Genomic DNA, 17,380 nt, shown 5'->3' with positions numbered 1-17,380 from the left:
ACTCCAGCGCCTTCTATTCCACAACCAGCATCAAATGGAAAGTTCAGTGCTTTAGTGGTGCGGTGGTAATGTCCCTACCTCTGAGTAAGGAGGCCTGGGTTTAAGTCCCACTTGCTGCAGAGTCGTGTCACAGCATCTGTCAAAAGGTCGATTTATAAATTTGGGGAGTCAGTCATTTTAACAGGGTGCAAATGGAAAAGAGCGTCCATTGTTGCTGATTCATTCATGGGGTACCGGAATCACCAGTGAGGCCAGCAGTTATTGGGTGCTGCCCTGCTATCTTGTGGTGTATCCCAGACTAGCATTTATCTCTGGCTGATCTGTTTAAGTTTTTGTTCAATGGTGATATTCAGGATGATGGAAGTGCAGGATTCAGGCATGAGAGTGACACATTGTGCATGGAGGAATTTCCAGAAGCAATCCTTCCGGTTCCTTCGTATAGAAATTTCATTCATTCATCAGTGCTCTGCCCAGAAGTGTGTCCTTCACTCCTGGTCTGCTGATGCCTCATCCTGAACCATTTCCTTGACAGTTTGTCAGTGGTGGTTTGCCACTGCCTTACATTGTCAGGGGCAGGGTGAGGAGATAGGTCCAAACTCACCCTCAGCCCGAATGGGAAGTGAACCAGTGCTGTTGGTGTTATTCTACACTACAGAAAAGCCTTCTAGCCAACCGACCCCTTGTCCCTTTGGAATTTAACCGTGTGGTTTTCTGTCAAAGTAACTTAAAGCAGGAAACGCATGACATACACGGGAAGAAATGCTCTTGGAAAATTTATCCCAATCTGCTCAGAAGCTGTCTAGAAAATGATATGTATCGAGTGTGATCTCTAGACAACTTCTGTGCTATACAATTTGTGTCCCAATCAAGAACTAGCCAACTTTCAGACAGAAATGTACTTCAAGAGGAAGATAAGGAAAAGAAGAGCAGCCAAGCGTTCAATCTTTTGTTCCTCTTTTCAAGTTTAAACCTGTGCCCTTCTCCTCTGACTCCCAATGACGCATTCAAACAGAATAAACTATCAACCTTTACAGTGCAGTTTATACCTTTACTGGTCGCGTCTGAATCTTGGACATCGTCAGGCCAGCAAGCAAGTCTCAGTCTACCACCCACAAATGATCTAACTCGCAGTTTATATAAATCAATGAGATTGGAACGCAGCTGGTCACTGAGTGCAACTTGCAACAGAATCTGGACCTTGGAGTTTGGTGAACGACGGAGTTTGGTGAGGGGCGAGGAGCTGCTTTTCTGACTTGGTCAGTCTCATGAAATTTAGCAATGGAAGAGTGCATGAGAGGGGGCAGAGAGCCCATGGGAATTGAGCGCTGTGAACCATTACACCCACACACATTCCACAACCACCAATCCCCCAAGCACTCTGAAAACAATAAATGGTGACATTACAGTGAAATGGGTACGTGATTAATTGTTGAGTATTTTGTTCACATCTGTTTAAATACAACAAGTGTTTCAGGAATTGTGAGGCTTCGTGAATATTAGAAAACCTCTCTGCACTGTTATAATGAGCTTATTGGGAACAGTAGGGTTTATTATTTACAATAAAAGTAAATAAACAAGACATAATGAAGCCTGAGGGAGCTAGTGGATGCCAGCGTGATCCAAGGCAAACGTGCCTTGCAGTAACAAAACTGTATAATTGGAAGGTGTGTAATCTGGCTAAATTAATATCATCTTTGGAATTTGTAAAGTTTTGGGCAGTCTCTGATATCAGTCCAGGGGCTTGGGCAAGGTCTGAGCCGCTCAGAGTGGTCACGGTTTGGTGGTCCATACCAGTGCAGTCTGGAGAGTTGGCCATGGTCAGCCGTGTGGATCCATTGCAATCAGTCCAGTGAGACACAGGAACAGAGCAGCAGAGCTGTAGAAGTATCAGTCAGGGTTCTGGTCACTCATTGTTCAGGGCTGCGCAGCGAAGTAGCTGAAGTGGTGCACCACGGTCAATGTGAGATGTCCAACCACAGAAAGTCAAGGTTAGGTGGCGGGTATTCGGGTGCCGGTGCTGCAGGAAAAGGGCTACCAACATAATCGTGGTGAGTAGAAGCAGAAGCAAAGTGAAAAGGTAATGGGGGACAGCTGAATATATAAGTGGAGAGACGATAATCCACCGAAGGCTGGATGTGAAAGGGAAAGTGTCAGTTCCCTAGCACTGCTGGCATGTTGACCAGATATACTTGGGGCTCGGGGGATAAATGGGCAGATGCAGACTCAGATAGACTCACAGAACGCACGTCTGAAAGAGCTGCCATTGGTACCTTGCATTTTCCTGAAAATCACAAGTGCTCAATGGGAATGGAAATGGCTGTGGCCAGGCCCAATGCAGTTGCAGTTGGTGCTTCGTACTGTTAGCGAGGGTGCTGCGTGTCCCGGCCATGTGAGACTGTTCAAAGGGGAACAGCATTATACACACACCCGGAAACTGAAGTTGTCACGCACCCTGCATTGCCACGTTGGCCATTTGTCCACTGAGTGCAGACCAAAGACTTACCGCAAGCACCTTTGACCATGTCATGAAAGACTAAAAGGGAGCCCTAAACATCCTTGTGATGCAAAACTAATGCCTGTGGAGCAGGACAGATGGAGCAGAGCTGTGAATATTGCATACAGCAGCGATTTCCATATTGTCTGCTCATGGTGCAGCAGTTCCTCACTGCACACCATGCAACATCATGTAGGGATATGGATGTGTGTTTTCGGCACCAACATGCTTGCTTTTGTGCCTAGACAGAGTCTCGCAAAAACAGAGAATTGCAATCATTGAACACATAATTCCAAAAGAGAGAAATATTGACAAACAGGTCTGACCCAATGTGCCCTCAAAATGTTATTCTGCTGTCTTCCCTTCAACTAGGTCTGAGTGCAGTGCCGGCTTACACCGTTGGGGTGGAAGGAGCCTGCAATACAGTGAGGGAAAACTGGTTGTCAGCTTAACCAGCGGGTCACCATGCCACAGGCAAGGCGTAAGGTTGAGAAGGCAGGATCGGCAAGGTCGTCGCAGCCAGTGCAGGAACTCGACGCATGCTGTTGACATCACTCTGCATCACAAACCAACTGCCCAGCCGAGTCAGCTAATTGACCCCCAGGTTGTTTCAATACTGGTATATTGCGTAGTTTCAGTGATGGTGCCCGAGTGCTTTCAGGGATGGTGCACTAATTAGTTTCAGTGATTGTGAACTGAATGGTTTCAGCGGTGGTGTACTGAATGGTGTGCTGTCATTTTAAGAGGTTATTTTGTCCTGTGTTTTCTAGGAGACATTGTATGGCAGAGGTTTTGAGCTGTCTATTGAAGACGCCTTGAGTATACAGGTTATAAAGTCTTGGGTTTTTTTTTAATTAAAGCCTGAAGAGGTGTGGTCCACTCTCACACATCCAGATGTCTAGGTTTTAGGGTTTTTTTCATGTAGCATCAGGAGCTGTTGGGGTCTCAACAGAGTTGGAAGCTTCAGTGAATGTCTCCAGGTCGCTATTTTCTTTGAATTTTCTCCTGGTGATGTTTTCCTCCTAGACTGGAGAAATGTGTGTGAGAATCTGTGCCTGAATTTTCCTTTTACCCAATGGGTGTTGCTTATTGGATGTTACTGTATTGGAACAGTAAATAAGTAATAGTTACTGTATCTATTATTCCATTAAGATTTCCAACACAGTTGTTATTCCAAATTCCTCTTTGTTTGGTTGTATTTTAACTACAGCTTAACATCATGTCGTTTTATCAGTTGCACTTCATCTGGGACAGACGCATTATATTTACATTTCAAATAAGAACGAGTTAAGGTCTAGGATACCTTCTTAAAATATTTTGAGGAAGTCTGGTCTGGTTCAGAACAGTGGTTTCACTGATGTCGGACTGAGCAGTTTCATTAATGGCTTACAGATTATTTTCAGTGATGGGGTATTTGTGCCGATATGCAAACTACAAAGACGTCTTTCTATGTGTCATAATATTTCTCGAAATGTAATGATATTGGAATGGACACTTCTGGAATTTCACAACAATGGATGAGCATTGTTCTTTTCATTAATGTAACATTGTGCTGTTCAAAAAGCAATCCAGATGTGCAGGTTACACGTTTATTCAGCCGGACAGGAATGTCATAATGGTAAATCCCCGAACAAAATTATACATCAAATTGAAACAGCGTTCAACAGCGAAAGCCTTGCTTTAATTCCCATTTTAAAGATACCAACAAATACAGTGTGAGCTTCTTGACTGCTTTTCCCACAAACCCAAACTTTCACAAAGTTTACTTTCTTTTGTGAACTGGTTAAGATGTCGCTGTATACTTCATGTCATTTAACTATGAAACGTGAACAGGTTAATGCAGACATTCCGAATACCAGACATGAAGTGAATGTAAACATGTTAACCACTGCTCTAGAAGCAGTACTTAGGGGACGTATAACCTCTGACAATGAACTGCTAAGAGACACTGATGGTTTTAAATGATCCCTTGTTGACTCAGTCCTGTGCTCGACATCTCATACGTGGTTCGTCCACCCACCATCGCTCTGTTGCTCGCATAAGAGCCACTTGAACTGAATGAGGTCTCATAGGAAGATGATCCAGCTCCCCAACCTAAGCCTTGCTGCAAACCACCTGTGAAAGGGGCAGAGAGAAAAAAAAACTTTTCTTACAATCTTGGTGCTACAATTTAAAGAATAATTGCAAAATGATAAATTAATTCAATTTATGTTGTATCTTGAGCAAAGTACAACAGCCCAAGATGTTTTGCAGGCGCTTTCTCAAAGAAACAATTTGACACCTCAAAATCCATCAGGACGATGAGAAAAAGCATGCGGAAAATGTAGCCCTTCAAGGAGGCGACTGGGAAGGAGAAAGAAGGAAAGGCTGACGGAAGGAATTCCTAGAATTGGAGCCTCAGCAACTGAAAGCTGGTTGGGTGATGTCAATCAGGGATGTGAAGTAGGCTGGGAAAGGCTGGTGATTAATTATCATTTTACAAGATCAAATGATACAAGCATCAGATTTTTAAGGTGGGAAATGATGATGGCTGATTGGAATGAAGCTGAGCAGAACCTGAGGAGAGAGAATCATCAAGCTTCACTTCGACCGCAAATTCTCTTACCTTGGCTCTGTACTTGCTGGATGTTGAGGGTTTTTACACCACTTGCCATTCTGTTGAGAAAGGAAACACACTCAGGTCATAGCAGGCAATTGCAGGAAATCACAGTCACATTTCACTCCGTTTTCCCAAGTTTCTCCCTCTCCCAGGGACACTGACATCTGCTGGGATGCACTTCTGAAAGAGCACAGTCAGCTTCCTTACCCTCAGGCAAAGTGCCCAATCTTTAGGTGCTGCCACAGGCAGCAGAGGCCAGCAGGCCATTGGAGCCTGAGGAATGGGACACCTGACCTTTACCCGGGACCTGTAGATAATGAAGTGATTGTCACTCCCAGTGCCTGCAGTCCATTCCATTCTCAGAGATCAGAGCTACCAGTCAACTGCAAGGGCGGACTGCAATTTGCCAGCACAGGACTCAATGTGATGGCTGCGATTAGCAACTGCCCCTTATCTTACCTTGCCTCCTCTCCCTCCAGCATTTTCCTGTAGGTCGCAATTTCAATGTCCAGTGCAAGCTTGATGCTCATCAGCTGTTCGTACTCCCTGGCTTGTTTGGAAAGCTCTTGCCCGGCTCTGAAGATGGCCTCTTCCAGTTCGCTAATCCGAATCCGAGAGTCTTTCAGAGAATTCTCACCGCGTTCCTCTGCTTCTCGGATTGCATCTTCCAGTTTCTGACGCTGAGGAGCATAAGTATTCATTTGGTCAGTTCCTTCAGTATTTACTGGTCAGCACAGTGCTCAGAACGAGACCTCGGCAAAAGGCTCCCGCTCCGCACAATGATTTGGGGAGTGCGGTGTGACTGACCAGCCACAGATTCCAATCGGAAAGGACAGCACTGAGACCCCCAGGCTGTCAGAAAAGAGCCCGACTGAGCCGATCCTATCCACTTATTGTCTTCTGGATAATAATGTTGGACAGAGAGATAAGACAGAAGAGACAGAGAGAGTAAAAGAGACACACGGATATTTACAACCGTTTCCGATCTCCTGTTCGATTTCACATCTTTGCCTACCTCTTTTTTCAGGGCATCGATTGATGCTTTCAGTTTCCGGATTTGATCTGTTGTCTGTTTCATCTCTGACTTCAGCACATTGAGATCATCGCCACTTTGTCCAGACGCCATGGCCAATTCCCGCATCTGTAAACAGACATCGGGAACAAGTTAGTCCCGCAGTTCACTTTGCAGCCCGCTTCATAAGAATGGGACAAGGAAACGTAATCTTCACCTTCGTCTGTTTCCAAGTTTCCGCTTCCTCACGGCTCTGCTGGGCGCATGCTTCGTACTGCCTCCTGGCATTGGCGAGGAGCTCCTCGACATCGAGTTTCGGACCGGCCTCCAATTGCACATTGACGGATGTGTTCTGTATCTGTGCCTGCAGCTCCCGGATTTCCTGCAGGTGGGCGGGGGGACGGGGAGGGGGATAAAGATTGCAAGGTGATTGGAAGCCATTCGGGCTCCATTGCATGAGACTTGAATGGATAGCAGATCAGGAAACGATAACTGCTGGAGCTTACCTCTTCGTAGATAGACCGCAGGAAATCGATTTCATCTGTCAGACCTTCCAGTTTAGCTTCCAGCTCCACTTTGCTCATGTACGAGTCATCAACATCCTAAAGAGCAGAGGGAGAAAATACATTGATAAAACTGAGCAAAAGTCCCCGCAAACGGAGATCTGTACCGTGCATCTTTATAAAAATCACCTTCTTGACCAGGACAAACTCATTTTCCATTTCCGTGCGCTTGTTGATTTCATCTTCGTATCTGGAACGAAAGAGATTGTTTTACTGATGCTCAGTCTTTCAGCCTCATCCCTATCACTGTCCCCGTTTTGTCTCTGTCTCCGCTAGTCGTTACCTTTCCCTCCCGACACAAGACACACGCTGTCAGACGATGTTGTTAGAAGCATCAGTCCTGCTCCCACTTCAATCAAATGAGCGCACAGACGAGAAGCAGCACAGCCCTGTGCAGTTTGGTTCCGTCTACATGGCAATGCTGCGGACAATTCCGTCAGCTGTCATAGTCCCAGTTTGTCAAAGCGAACTCATTCTGTACCTGGTATTTCTGTTTGGTTCGGACACGAAACCGCCTCCGAAGCAATCCGTGACTAAACTCAGCAGTAGCTCACTTACTTGCCCTTATAGTCCTCGACTAGAGCTTGCATTTGGACCAGGTCTGCCTCGAACCTCAGCTTCTCCTGGCCAAGTGCCTCCAGTTGTTTGTTCAGATTATCGATGTAGGCCTGGAACATGCTCTCGATGTTGGATTTGTATTCGCCTTGATCCTGCAGAAGTTTCAGTTTGATACTCAGCTGAGCATTGACCTTTTCCAAATATCGAACCTGGCGGGGTGAGATGGAGAGACAGATAGTTAGACATTGCGAGGGACACCGCAGGACAAGAGAGAAAAAGACACGGAGGACGGATTTTACAAACACGCCCGCCTGGACAGCACTGAACATTACCTTGCTAACGAAGTCAGCGAACTGGTTATTGAGTCCCTGAAGCTGCCTGCTCTCCTCCACTCGGATAGCCTGCTGGCTGGTATCGATTTGAGGCAAAGGCGTGCTCAGGTCCAGGGCAGCGGTTCTCTGGATCAGCCCTTGAGACATACCTCCCCCAAATCGCCCGTAGCCCATTCTGCTGGAACCCAATCCACCGACACTCATTCGGCTGAAGCTCGATCCACCGCCGCTACCATATTTGCTGGAGCCCAACACTGAGCCTCGGGAGATTCGGGCGCTTGAAATGGGCTGTGTTGGTCTCAGGATGACACTTTGGGCGCCCCTGGATACCCGAAAGCTCCCTCCGCCTCCCGACAGGCTCAGTCCAGAGGAAAGCCCGTATCCACCCACACCTCCGCTTCCCCCTCGGCTCCTGCTGCGGCTGGTGGTAATGATGGTTTTCGATGTCATTTCGAGGTTGTTCAGGACGTAGAGAGACACGGAAAGAGAGAGAGAGCACAGTCTGAAACTGAACGGCTCGGTGGAGCTGAGGACGGACTCGGCTGCTTTTATGTCCGTGTGGATCTGGGTTGGCCAAGGGGCTGTCTGTTCACAAGGAACCGCCCAGAATGGAGCAACCCTGAGAGGGGAGGAACCAGCCGCCGCCCTCTGGCCCTGGGTCGGGGAGGAGTGGTGGAACCTGTCCTTTTGCCGAGCGCCAACACTTGGTTCTTTGCTTTGCTCGCCACTTGGAATCAGCCCAATGTTCTCCAACACCGCCCCCTCCTCCTAACCACGACCCCACTTTATATCGTCAGCTGTTTCAGGCCTTTTCTGAACTCGGCAGTCCCTGCTGCAACCGCATCTTCTCCTGAATGGTCACCCCTTACCCCACCCATGAACCACATCCAACTTTCCCCATTCACTTAATACCCGGGATTTCCCGAATCCAGGTGGATCCGCGCTCCACTCCATGTTAGGACACTCCTTCTGGTCCCGAGCCCACTTTTGTTTCTCCCTGTTTGGGCTCCCTCCAACCCTCAGACAGTCTGGGCATTCCTCCACCTCCGCCCCCTTTGGATATTCGCCACTGCATCCGCCCAAACTAAGGGTGCCTTTCCTCGTTCACATTTTAATATAAAAATCTGCCTCTTTGATCGTGTTTCTGATGTTGAACGTATGAATTGAAGTTGGTAAGTGCCTTGCTGACAGCGTTCGAGCACTGAGCTGGTTTGGTGCTTGTTCGGGGTTGACAGGATGCAGAGAGCAAGAAGAGTGTGAGAAGCGCTTGGAAGGATCCCCTTTCCACAGTCGCACAGTTCCCGAGGACTGTGTTCCAGAGGCTCCACCAACTGGTGAAGCGGGTGAATTCACAGGAACTCCAGCGCCTTCTATTCCACAACCAGCATCAAATGGAAAGTTCAGCCCTTGGCTTTCCAAATGCCAAACCTCTGTGAATTGCATGGAGTTTGGGGACACGCCACCTTTCCGAAATTAAATATCTTTTTATGATGGGCATTGAGGTGCGATCGTTTTCTTCAGGGTAAAAAAAGATAAGGGAGGCTTGGGAATCTTTGATTATGCACAGCATCAACTTTGCCCAGCACTGAAGTTGACATTGTAATTAACACGGACGTTGTGAGATCTCTAAGGTAGAATTGTGCCATCTTGCAAATTCTGGGTCACAAGAGGCCAATTTCTTTGAGGCTTGGGTTCATAGAATCATTATTGAATTCCTACAGTGTGGAAGCAGGCCAGTCGGCCTGTACCAACCCTCTGCAAAGCGTCCCACCCCATCCCAGTAATCCTGCATTTCCCAGGGCTAAGCTTGCACATCTTTGGACACTATGGGGCAATCCACCCTAAACTGCGCATCTTTGGACTGTGGGAGGAAACCCACGCAGATATGGGGAGAATGTGCAAACTCCACACAGAGAGTCACCCGAGGGTAGAATCGAACCCGGGTCTCTAGCGCTATGAGGTAGCAGTGCTAACCACTGAGCCACCGTACTGCATCATACTGTGCATCGTTGTCGGTCCTGTTGATGTATGCTTTGTTGGACTCTTCTGTGCGTCAACCCGATCCGCCTGTCTGATTTAAATAAAAAAACAAAAGAACTGCGGATGCTGGAAATCAGAAACAAAAACAGAAGTTGATGGAAAAGCTCAGCAGGTCTGGCACGCATCTGTGCAGGGAAATCAGAGTTAACGTTTCGGGTCCAGTTCTGAGGATACTGCCAGATCTGCTGAGCTTGTCCAGCAATATCTGTTTTTTTGCACCTGTCTGCTGATTTCATTCGTAACTAAGGCAGTGTTACCATTCATCATCCTGGAACCCGCAGGGAGCCAAACCGGTCCAGCAAGTTTACACAGGGAGTGGTCTCCGAGCCAGTTTCTTCCTCACTGTACCTTACCAAGCTAGGAACAAATAAAAGATTTTAATGGATATTGCTTCCATGTTGACACCGCATCCACAAACATCCAATCCCCTCCCCGCCACCAACGCTCAGTCACATCAGTGTGTACCATCTACAAGATACACTGCAGCAATTCACCAAACTTCCTTAGGCAACACTTTCCAAACCCACCAGCCCTTCCATACAAGTCCAGCAGATACATGGGAAAACAACCCCCTGCAAGTTCCCCTCCAAGCCACTCACCTTGAAAATATGGTGTCATTCAGTCAAAAGTCCTGGAATTCCCTCCCTAACAACATTGTGGATTAACCCACAACACATGGACTGCAGTGGTTCAAGAAGGCAGCTCACCATCTTCTCAAGGGGGCAACTAGGGATCAGTGAGAAATGCTGGTCTAGCCAGTGACACCCACACTCTGTGCATGAATTTAAAAAAAGGAGACACAAATAGAAATTGCTGGAAAAGCTCAGCAGGTTTGGCAGCATCTATGGAGAGACATCAGAGTTAACCGTTCGGGTCAAGTGACCCTTCCTCTGTTAACCTTGAACATCTGGATATAAGCATGTGTGAGAGGAAAAGTTTTAATTTGATTTGATTAGTTTTATTGCTGTCACATGTACCAGGATACAATGAAAAACATTGTTTCATGTGCTATACAGCCAGATTGTACCATACAAAGTGCATCAGAGTTGCAGAGCAGAGTGCAGAATACAGTGTTACAGCCACAGAGAAGGTGCATGGAGAGAGATCAGAATTAACATTTGAGAGGTCCATTCAAAAGTCTGATAACAGAGGGGAAGAAGCTGTTCTTGAATCTGTTTGTGCGTGTTTTCAAATCTTTATATCTTCTGCCCAATGAAAGAGGGGGGAAGAGAGTATAACCAGGGTGGGAAGGGTCTTTGATGATGTTGGTTGCTTACCCGAGGCAGCAGGAAGTGTAGACAGAGTCAATAGCAACAATTTGCATTTATTATGCACCAGGCACTTCATGAGACACCAACCACATGAAGCGACATTAGGATAGTTAAAAGAGGAATGCCTTAAAGGTCGAGAGTTTAAGGAGGGATTTCCAGAGTTTTGGCCTGAGATGGCTGAAGCAAATCAAGTTGCATGGGAGGCAGAAATAACAAAAGGTTGTTAAGCTGGAAGAGGTTACAGAAATAGGGGGACGGGGATAAGGTCATGGAGGGATTTATGCTCAAGGTTGCAAACTTTAAAGTTCCGACCAGTTGATTTCCCATTCCTATTTCATCGACTGGCATTGGAGTTTCAGAAACACTTCCAAAAGTCATCAAAAGAATTGCTGGATAATGTTTACATTCATTCCACTACAGCAAGCTGTCCTTCCCATTCACTATCTAAGGATTATTTCACTGTTGGGAGCTCTGAGATGACTCCTGCCCTCTACACCATTCGCACTCCATGTCCACTCTGTGTTTCAGAATGGTGGCATTGAAGAGGTAATAGTGTCATAGAGATGTACAACACGGAAACAAACCCTTTGGCCCAACTCGTGCATGCTGATCAGATTTCCTAAATTAATCCAGTCCCATTTGCCAGCACCTGACCCATATCCCTCTAAAGCCTTTCTATTCAGATACCCATCCAGATGCCTTTTAAATGTTGTAATTGTACCAGCATCTACCATTTCTGCTGGCAGTTCACTCCACACATGCAACACCCTCTGTTTGAAAAAGTTGCCTCTTGATTCCCTTTTAAATCTTTCCCTTCTCACCTTACACCTGTGGTCTCTAGTTTTGGAATCCCCTATCCTCGGGAAAAGACCTTGACTATTCATCCTATCAATGTCCCTCATGATTTTATAAACTTCTATAAATGTCACCCCTCAGCCTCTGCCACTCCTGGGAAAAAAGCCCCAGCCTATTCAGCCTCTCCCTGTAGCTCAAATCCTCCAACCCTGGCAACATCCTTGTAAATCTTTTCTGAACCCTTTTAAATTTCAGAACCTCTGAAATAAAAACAGAAAGTGCTGAAGCAACTCAGCATGGCTCACTTCTGAAGAAGAGTCATTTTGGAGTCGAAATATTGACTCTGTTTCTGTCTCTACATACAGTTGCTGCCAGACTTGCTGAGTTTCTCCAGTACTTTCTGCTTTTACTTCAGATTTCCACCATCTGCAGTAATTTCCTTTTGTTAAGAACAGAACCTCTATTATGTCATTTTTTTGAAATGTGCACTACTTTTCAAAATTGAGCCACAGAGGAGGCTATTCAGTCCATCAAAACCGTACTGTTCACTGAAAGAACAATCCTGTCCATCCCAGTGTCCAGCTCAGTCCCTGTAGACTTGGTATGTATTTCCCTCAAATGCCCATCCAATTTCCTTTTGAAATTATTCATTATCTCTTTTTCCACCACCTTTACAGGCAGTGGATCATAGATTGCTATGATTCATTGGGAGAGATCTGAAAAAGAAAGGGAACATCGAGATGCTGCACAACTGGGAGTCAGAGTAGGTCAAAAAACACAGGCAATGGGTGATTGGGACTTGATGCAAGGTAGGGCTGGGAAGCTGAGTTTTGGATGAGATTAAGTTTTAAGGTGAAGGATGGGGGATTAGCCAGAAGTACATTGGAATAGTCAAAGCTTGAAGTAAGAAAGGCATAGGTGATGGTTTCAGCAGGAGATGAGCTATGGAAGAGGTAGATTTGGGTGATATTCCAGTGATGCAAATAGACGGAAAAAAATGCTTCAAAACTGTAAGTCAAAGATAACACACAATGTAGTGCTTTAGTTGTAATCAGGCTACAGCTGAAAAAAGGAATAAAGACTTACATTTCTAGAGTAGACAAACAGGGGGCTGGAAGAACACAGCAGGCTGGGCAGTATCTGGATGAACGGAGCAGTCAATGTTTTGGGTATCACCCTTCTTCAGGACTGGGTGTGGGGGTAGGGGGACCTGCAGATTAGGGGGGTGGGGGGGTTGGTGATGGGGGGAGGATGGTAGCAGAATAGTGGTGACAGGTGAACACTGGTAGTAGGTACGACCTGTAGGTTGACGGGAGGGATTAATCTGGTTGGTGGCTGGATGGGAGGGTCAGAAGGTGGAATGGAAGGGAGGAGGTGGGGCTGGAAAGGGGAACTAAGGGATAGGTGGGAAGATTATTTGAAATTGGAGATCTCAATGTTGAGTGCCCAGGCGGAAGATAAGGTGTTGTTCTTCAAATTTGCGTTCTGAGTCGCTGTGACACTGCAGGAGGCTGAGGATGGACATGTCAGAGAGGGAACTGTAATGCCTTTCCTGAACTCACTAAAACACTAAAACTGCCCTAAAACACTTTACAGCCAACTTTTGAAGTGTGGTCACCGTTGTAATGTAGGGAAATATGATAGACAATTTGTACACAGAAAGCACACAAATACAGGTAGCAAAAGATAAAGACCAGATTATTTGCTTTTCGTGAAGCAGTTTGAAGGATACATATTGCCCATTTGGGTAGCACTCTTGTCTTTGAGTTAGAAGGTTGTGGATTCCACTATTTCCACTCCAGAAAATTGAGCACATAATCCAAGGTGTCATGACAACGGATCAGAACTGTGAAGTACTCATAGATAGATAGTACTTTTAATTGCATGCTGTATTTGTTTCATAAAGAGGAGATATAGATAAATAAAAAGGACTGTGAATGTGAATGCAATGGCTGTCTGCATACAAATTCCAGAATATCACACTTAAAGAGGTCAAGGAAGATTCAAACAGCAACACCACAATATGGGGAGGAGAGGCAGTGGAGAGGCAAGACTCGACTGTGATTTCTTTTGGCTCGTGAGATAGCGAGGGGCCGATAAACCCCCAAGCTTCACCTTGCTCAACAGCAAATTGATTGCAAATTGATTGATTTATTATTCTCACATACCAAGATGCAATGAAAAGTGTTGTTTTGCATGCTCTACATACAGAGTGTACCATATTATCCATAGGGACGGCATGGTGGTTCAGTGTTTAGCAGTGCTGCCTCACAGTGTCAGGGACCCAGGTTCAATTCCAGCCTCGTGTGACTGTCTGTGTGGAGTTTACACATTCTCACTGTGTCTGCGTGAGTTTCCTCCAGGTGCTCCAGTTCTGTCCCATATTCCAAAGGTGTGTGAGGTAGGCAGGTTGGCTATGCTAATTTGCACGTGGTGTCCAGGGATATGCAGGCTAGGTGGATTAGCCATTGGAAATGCAGGGATGAAGTGGGTCTGGGTGGGATGCTCTTTGATGTGGACTCATTGGGCCATATGGACTACTTCCACACTGTAGGGATTCTATGATTTAAAAAGTGCATCAGGGTGGCAGAACAGAGTGCAGTATACAGTGTTGAAGGCGCAGAGAGAGATCAGAATTAACATCTGATAACTGAGGGGAAGAAGCTGTTCATATCTGTATTCAAACTTTTCTATCTTCTGCCCAATTGAAGAAGGTGGAAGAGAGTATAACCGGAGTGGGAGGGGTCGTTGATTATGTTGGTTGCTTTCCTGAGGTGATGGCAAGTATAGATGGAATCAATGGATGGAAGGCTGGTTTGCATGATGGACTGGGCTGTGTTCATGACTCTCTGTAGTTTCTTGTGGTCTTGGGCAGAACAGTTGCAGTACCAAGCTGTGATGCATCCAGATAGGATACTTTCTATGGTGCATTTATAAAAATTGGTAAGGGTCATTGCGGACATGCCGAATTTCCTTAGCCTCCTGAGGACATAGAGACATTGTTGTGCTTTCTTGACCATCGTGTCAAAGTGAGTGGACCAGGACCAATTGTTGGTGATTGTCACTGCCAGGAACTTGACGCTTTCAACCATCTGCACCTCAGCACCATCGATGCAGACAGGGACGTGCCCTCCACCCTGCTTCCTGAAGTCAAAGGCCAGCTCCTTCATTTTGCTGACATTAATGGAGAGATTGTTGTCTTTACACCATGTCACTAAACATTAAACCTCTTTCCAGTTGTCTGTCTCATCGTTGCTTGAGATCTGACCTACAATGGTGTTGTAATTAGCAAACTTATAAATGGAGTTGTATAAGAGTGTATAAGTAGTATAGTAAGAGGCTGAGTACACAGCCTTGCGGGACACCAGTGTTGCAGATTATGGTAGAGGAGGTGTTGTTGTCCATTTTAATAATTGCAGTCTATAGGTCAGGATCCAGTTACAGAGGGGGGAGCCAAAACCTAGTTAGACATAAGCCACCTCCTGTGGATTATGTCCCAAATTGCAGGTGTATTTTTCAGTTTCTCCTTTCAAAAATACACAAGGACAGGGGTTAGAAGTCAACTCTGCTGGTTTGTACAAGTGAGCTGAGGTACTTGCGAGTTCTAGTAAGCTGAGTTGCTCATGTGTACTAGCCTGGGTTCGAATGCTAGTGTGCTGTGAATGGCACAGTTGAAGAAATACTCACTAGTCATCCCTGTGTTGCAGGTAAAAGAATCTCTTTCTCCAAGTGTTAGAAGCCAATTAGGCAGCATCGAACAGGACCAGGGAAAATGAATCTCAATCAACTTGCAAAGCCAAGAATTTCAAAATTAACTGCTTAACTATCAGCATTCCACTGTCTATTCTTCAAAACAATTCAGAGACTGATATATATATACCTTTTAACTTATATCTTTTTTTTGGACACACTTGTGCATGGCATTATTATTTCTTCTCATGTTTAGGAAATGATAAGCTCACTCATTTGTTAACACAAGAAATCCTGGTTAAATTAGCTCCTTGAAAAAAGCATAAATTCATTGGTCTGGGAGCAAGGCATTCACAAGGGAAGGATCCTTCTTAAATTAACATTGTCACATTGTCCTGAACTGACACAAGGGCAAGGTGGGGTGGTGAATAAGGAAAGGGAGCCAGTTCACACATCCTCACCCTGAAGCTTAATGATTTGGGGTGTCCCATCAGACTCATCATAAATTGGGGATCCTTGTCTGGCATCTAGTCATAACAAACTGGGGGTTTATGGCCATACGTTGCACCCACAGATCAAACCTATAAATTAGAGTGGGTGAATTGTCTTTGGAACCAATTTTTAATAAATATACTGCAAAACATTGTTTGCATTGCTACAATGTAGAGACATTTTTTAAAAAATCCACATTTGATGTCAATGCATTCCAGTAGGATATGTGGAAGTCACTTCTGAGGACTTTTCTGACCCTTTACTAATTAAAAGATATAATGAGGCACTTGGGATTAGAATTTTGCTTGAAAGTCAGAAAACCTGATATTTTAAAAGGGGTATCTAATGGTGTGCAGGTGGAAATAGGGGATGAGGAAACAGAAAGAGTCATGGTAGAGAGATTAAAATTGGAGCACTAGAAATAGGAATTTCAAGAAAAGGAAAAGGAAAGTGTAAAAAGAGCTAGAGAGATCAAGGAGAGAGAGAGAGAGAGAGACAGAGAGAGAGAGACATAGGAAAGAGAAGAGGAATGAGCTCGGCAGGAGAGAAAAGAGTTTCATTAAAAAAATTCAGGAAAGGGAATATGAACTATGACAGCAAAAACTGAGGGCCAGGAATCCCACCATGCCCCATGAAGAGACCATTGGGTCAAATCTAAAGATGATGGCCACTCAATTTGGTCATTTAATTCCTAAGTTTTAGGGGGCAGAGGTGGAAATTTTCTTTATATCTATTGAATAGGTAGCACAGCAGTTAAAGTGGCCAATCCAGCATTGGTCCTTATTACTGCAGAGTAAGTTTCCAGGGAAAGCAGATGGGATTTACTCCCTTTTTCCCGAGAAAGCAACACCAATTACAAAGCAGTAAAAATGACTCCTTTAAATGCATACCAGGTAGTGCAGGAGGTGTACTGCCGGGAATTCTGTACCGTAATGAAATAGCCTGACCAGGCAACAGCTGGAATTTGAAAGGTTTAAGCAGCTTGTTTTTGACTGATGGCTATGGACATTTAATAAAGAAGCTACTTACAGAAACCTCTGTGAAATAATTCTGCTGGAGCAGTTAAACAAAGACATCCCATTCCCAATCGGAATATACCTTGAGGAACAGGGAGGAAGTGGCTCAAGGCAGGCAGCCACACTGGCTGTTGATGATGGGGTATCCCATCTGGAACCACAATATGTGGGGAATCTCGCTGCATTCTGTTTGCAACACAGATGACAATGTGATGCTGTACGGAGGGAGCGCTGCACTGTCAGAGGAGCTGTCACTCAAGATGAGATGTTAAACTGTGGTGGCCATTCAATGCACTACTGGAATAAAAGCCATGGAGGTTTTTTTTTAATGTCCTAACTAATGCTTATTGAGTGAGAGGGTAGTGAATCTGTGGAATTCTTTACTGCAGAAGGTTATAGAGATTGGGTCATTCAGCATATTCAAGGCTGAGATAGATTTTTAATCTGTAAAGGAATCAAGGGTTATGGGGTAACAAGGTGCAGGGCTGGATGAACACAGCAGGCCAAGCAGCATCATA

General features: G+C 45.4%; 1 protein-coding gene across 1 annotated transcript; it reads right to left on the bottom strand.

Annotated features, from left to right (window-relative positions):
* Window positions 1-4,069: 4,069 nt before the first annotated feature.
* On the bottom strand, window positions 4,070-8,104 carry LOC109925302 (keratin, type II cytoskeletal 8-like). Its single transcript, XM_020525252.2, has 9 exons — window positions 7,559-8,104; window positions 7,227-7,435; window positions 6,798-6,858; window positions 6,612-6,707; window positions 6,323-6,487; window positions 6,109-6,234; window positions 5,553-5,773; window positions 5,100-5,149; window positions 4,070-4,609 (listed from the first exon to the last, which is right to left on the bottom strand). Exons 1-9 carry the CDS (start codon window positions 8,006-8,008, stop codon window positions 4,452-4,454), a joined length of 1,536 nt encoding a protein of 511 aa, XP_020380841.2. The 5' UTR covers window positions 8,009-8,104; the 3' UTR covers window positions 4,070-4,451.
* Between the last annotated feature and the right edge of the window lie 9,276 nt (window positions 8,105-17,380).

The sequence above is a fragment of the Rhincodon typus genome, chromosome 41, assembly GCF_021869965.1.
Source record: "Rhincodon typus isolate 14 chromosome 41, sRhiTyp1.1, whole genome shotgun sequence".
NCBI lineage: Eukaryota > Metazoa > Chordata > Chondrichthyes > Orectolobiformes > Rhincodontidae > Rhincodon > Rhincodon typus.
The sequence above is the reverse complement of the archived record's forward strand: the minus strand, read 5'-3'. Positions and strand labels throughout refer to the sequence as shown.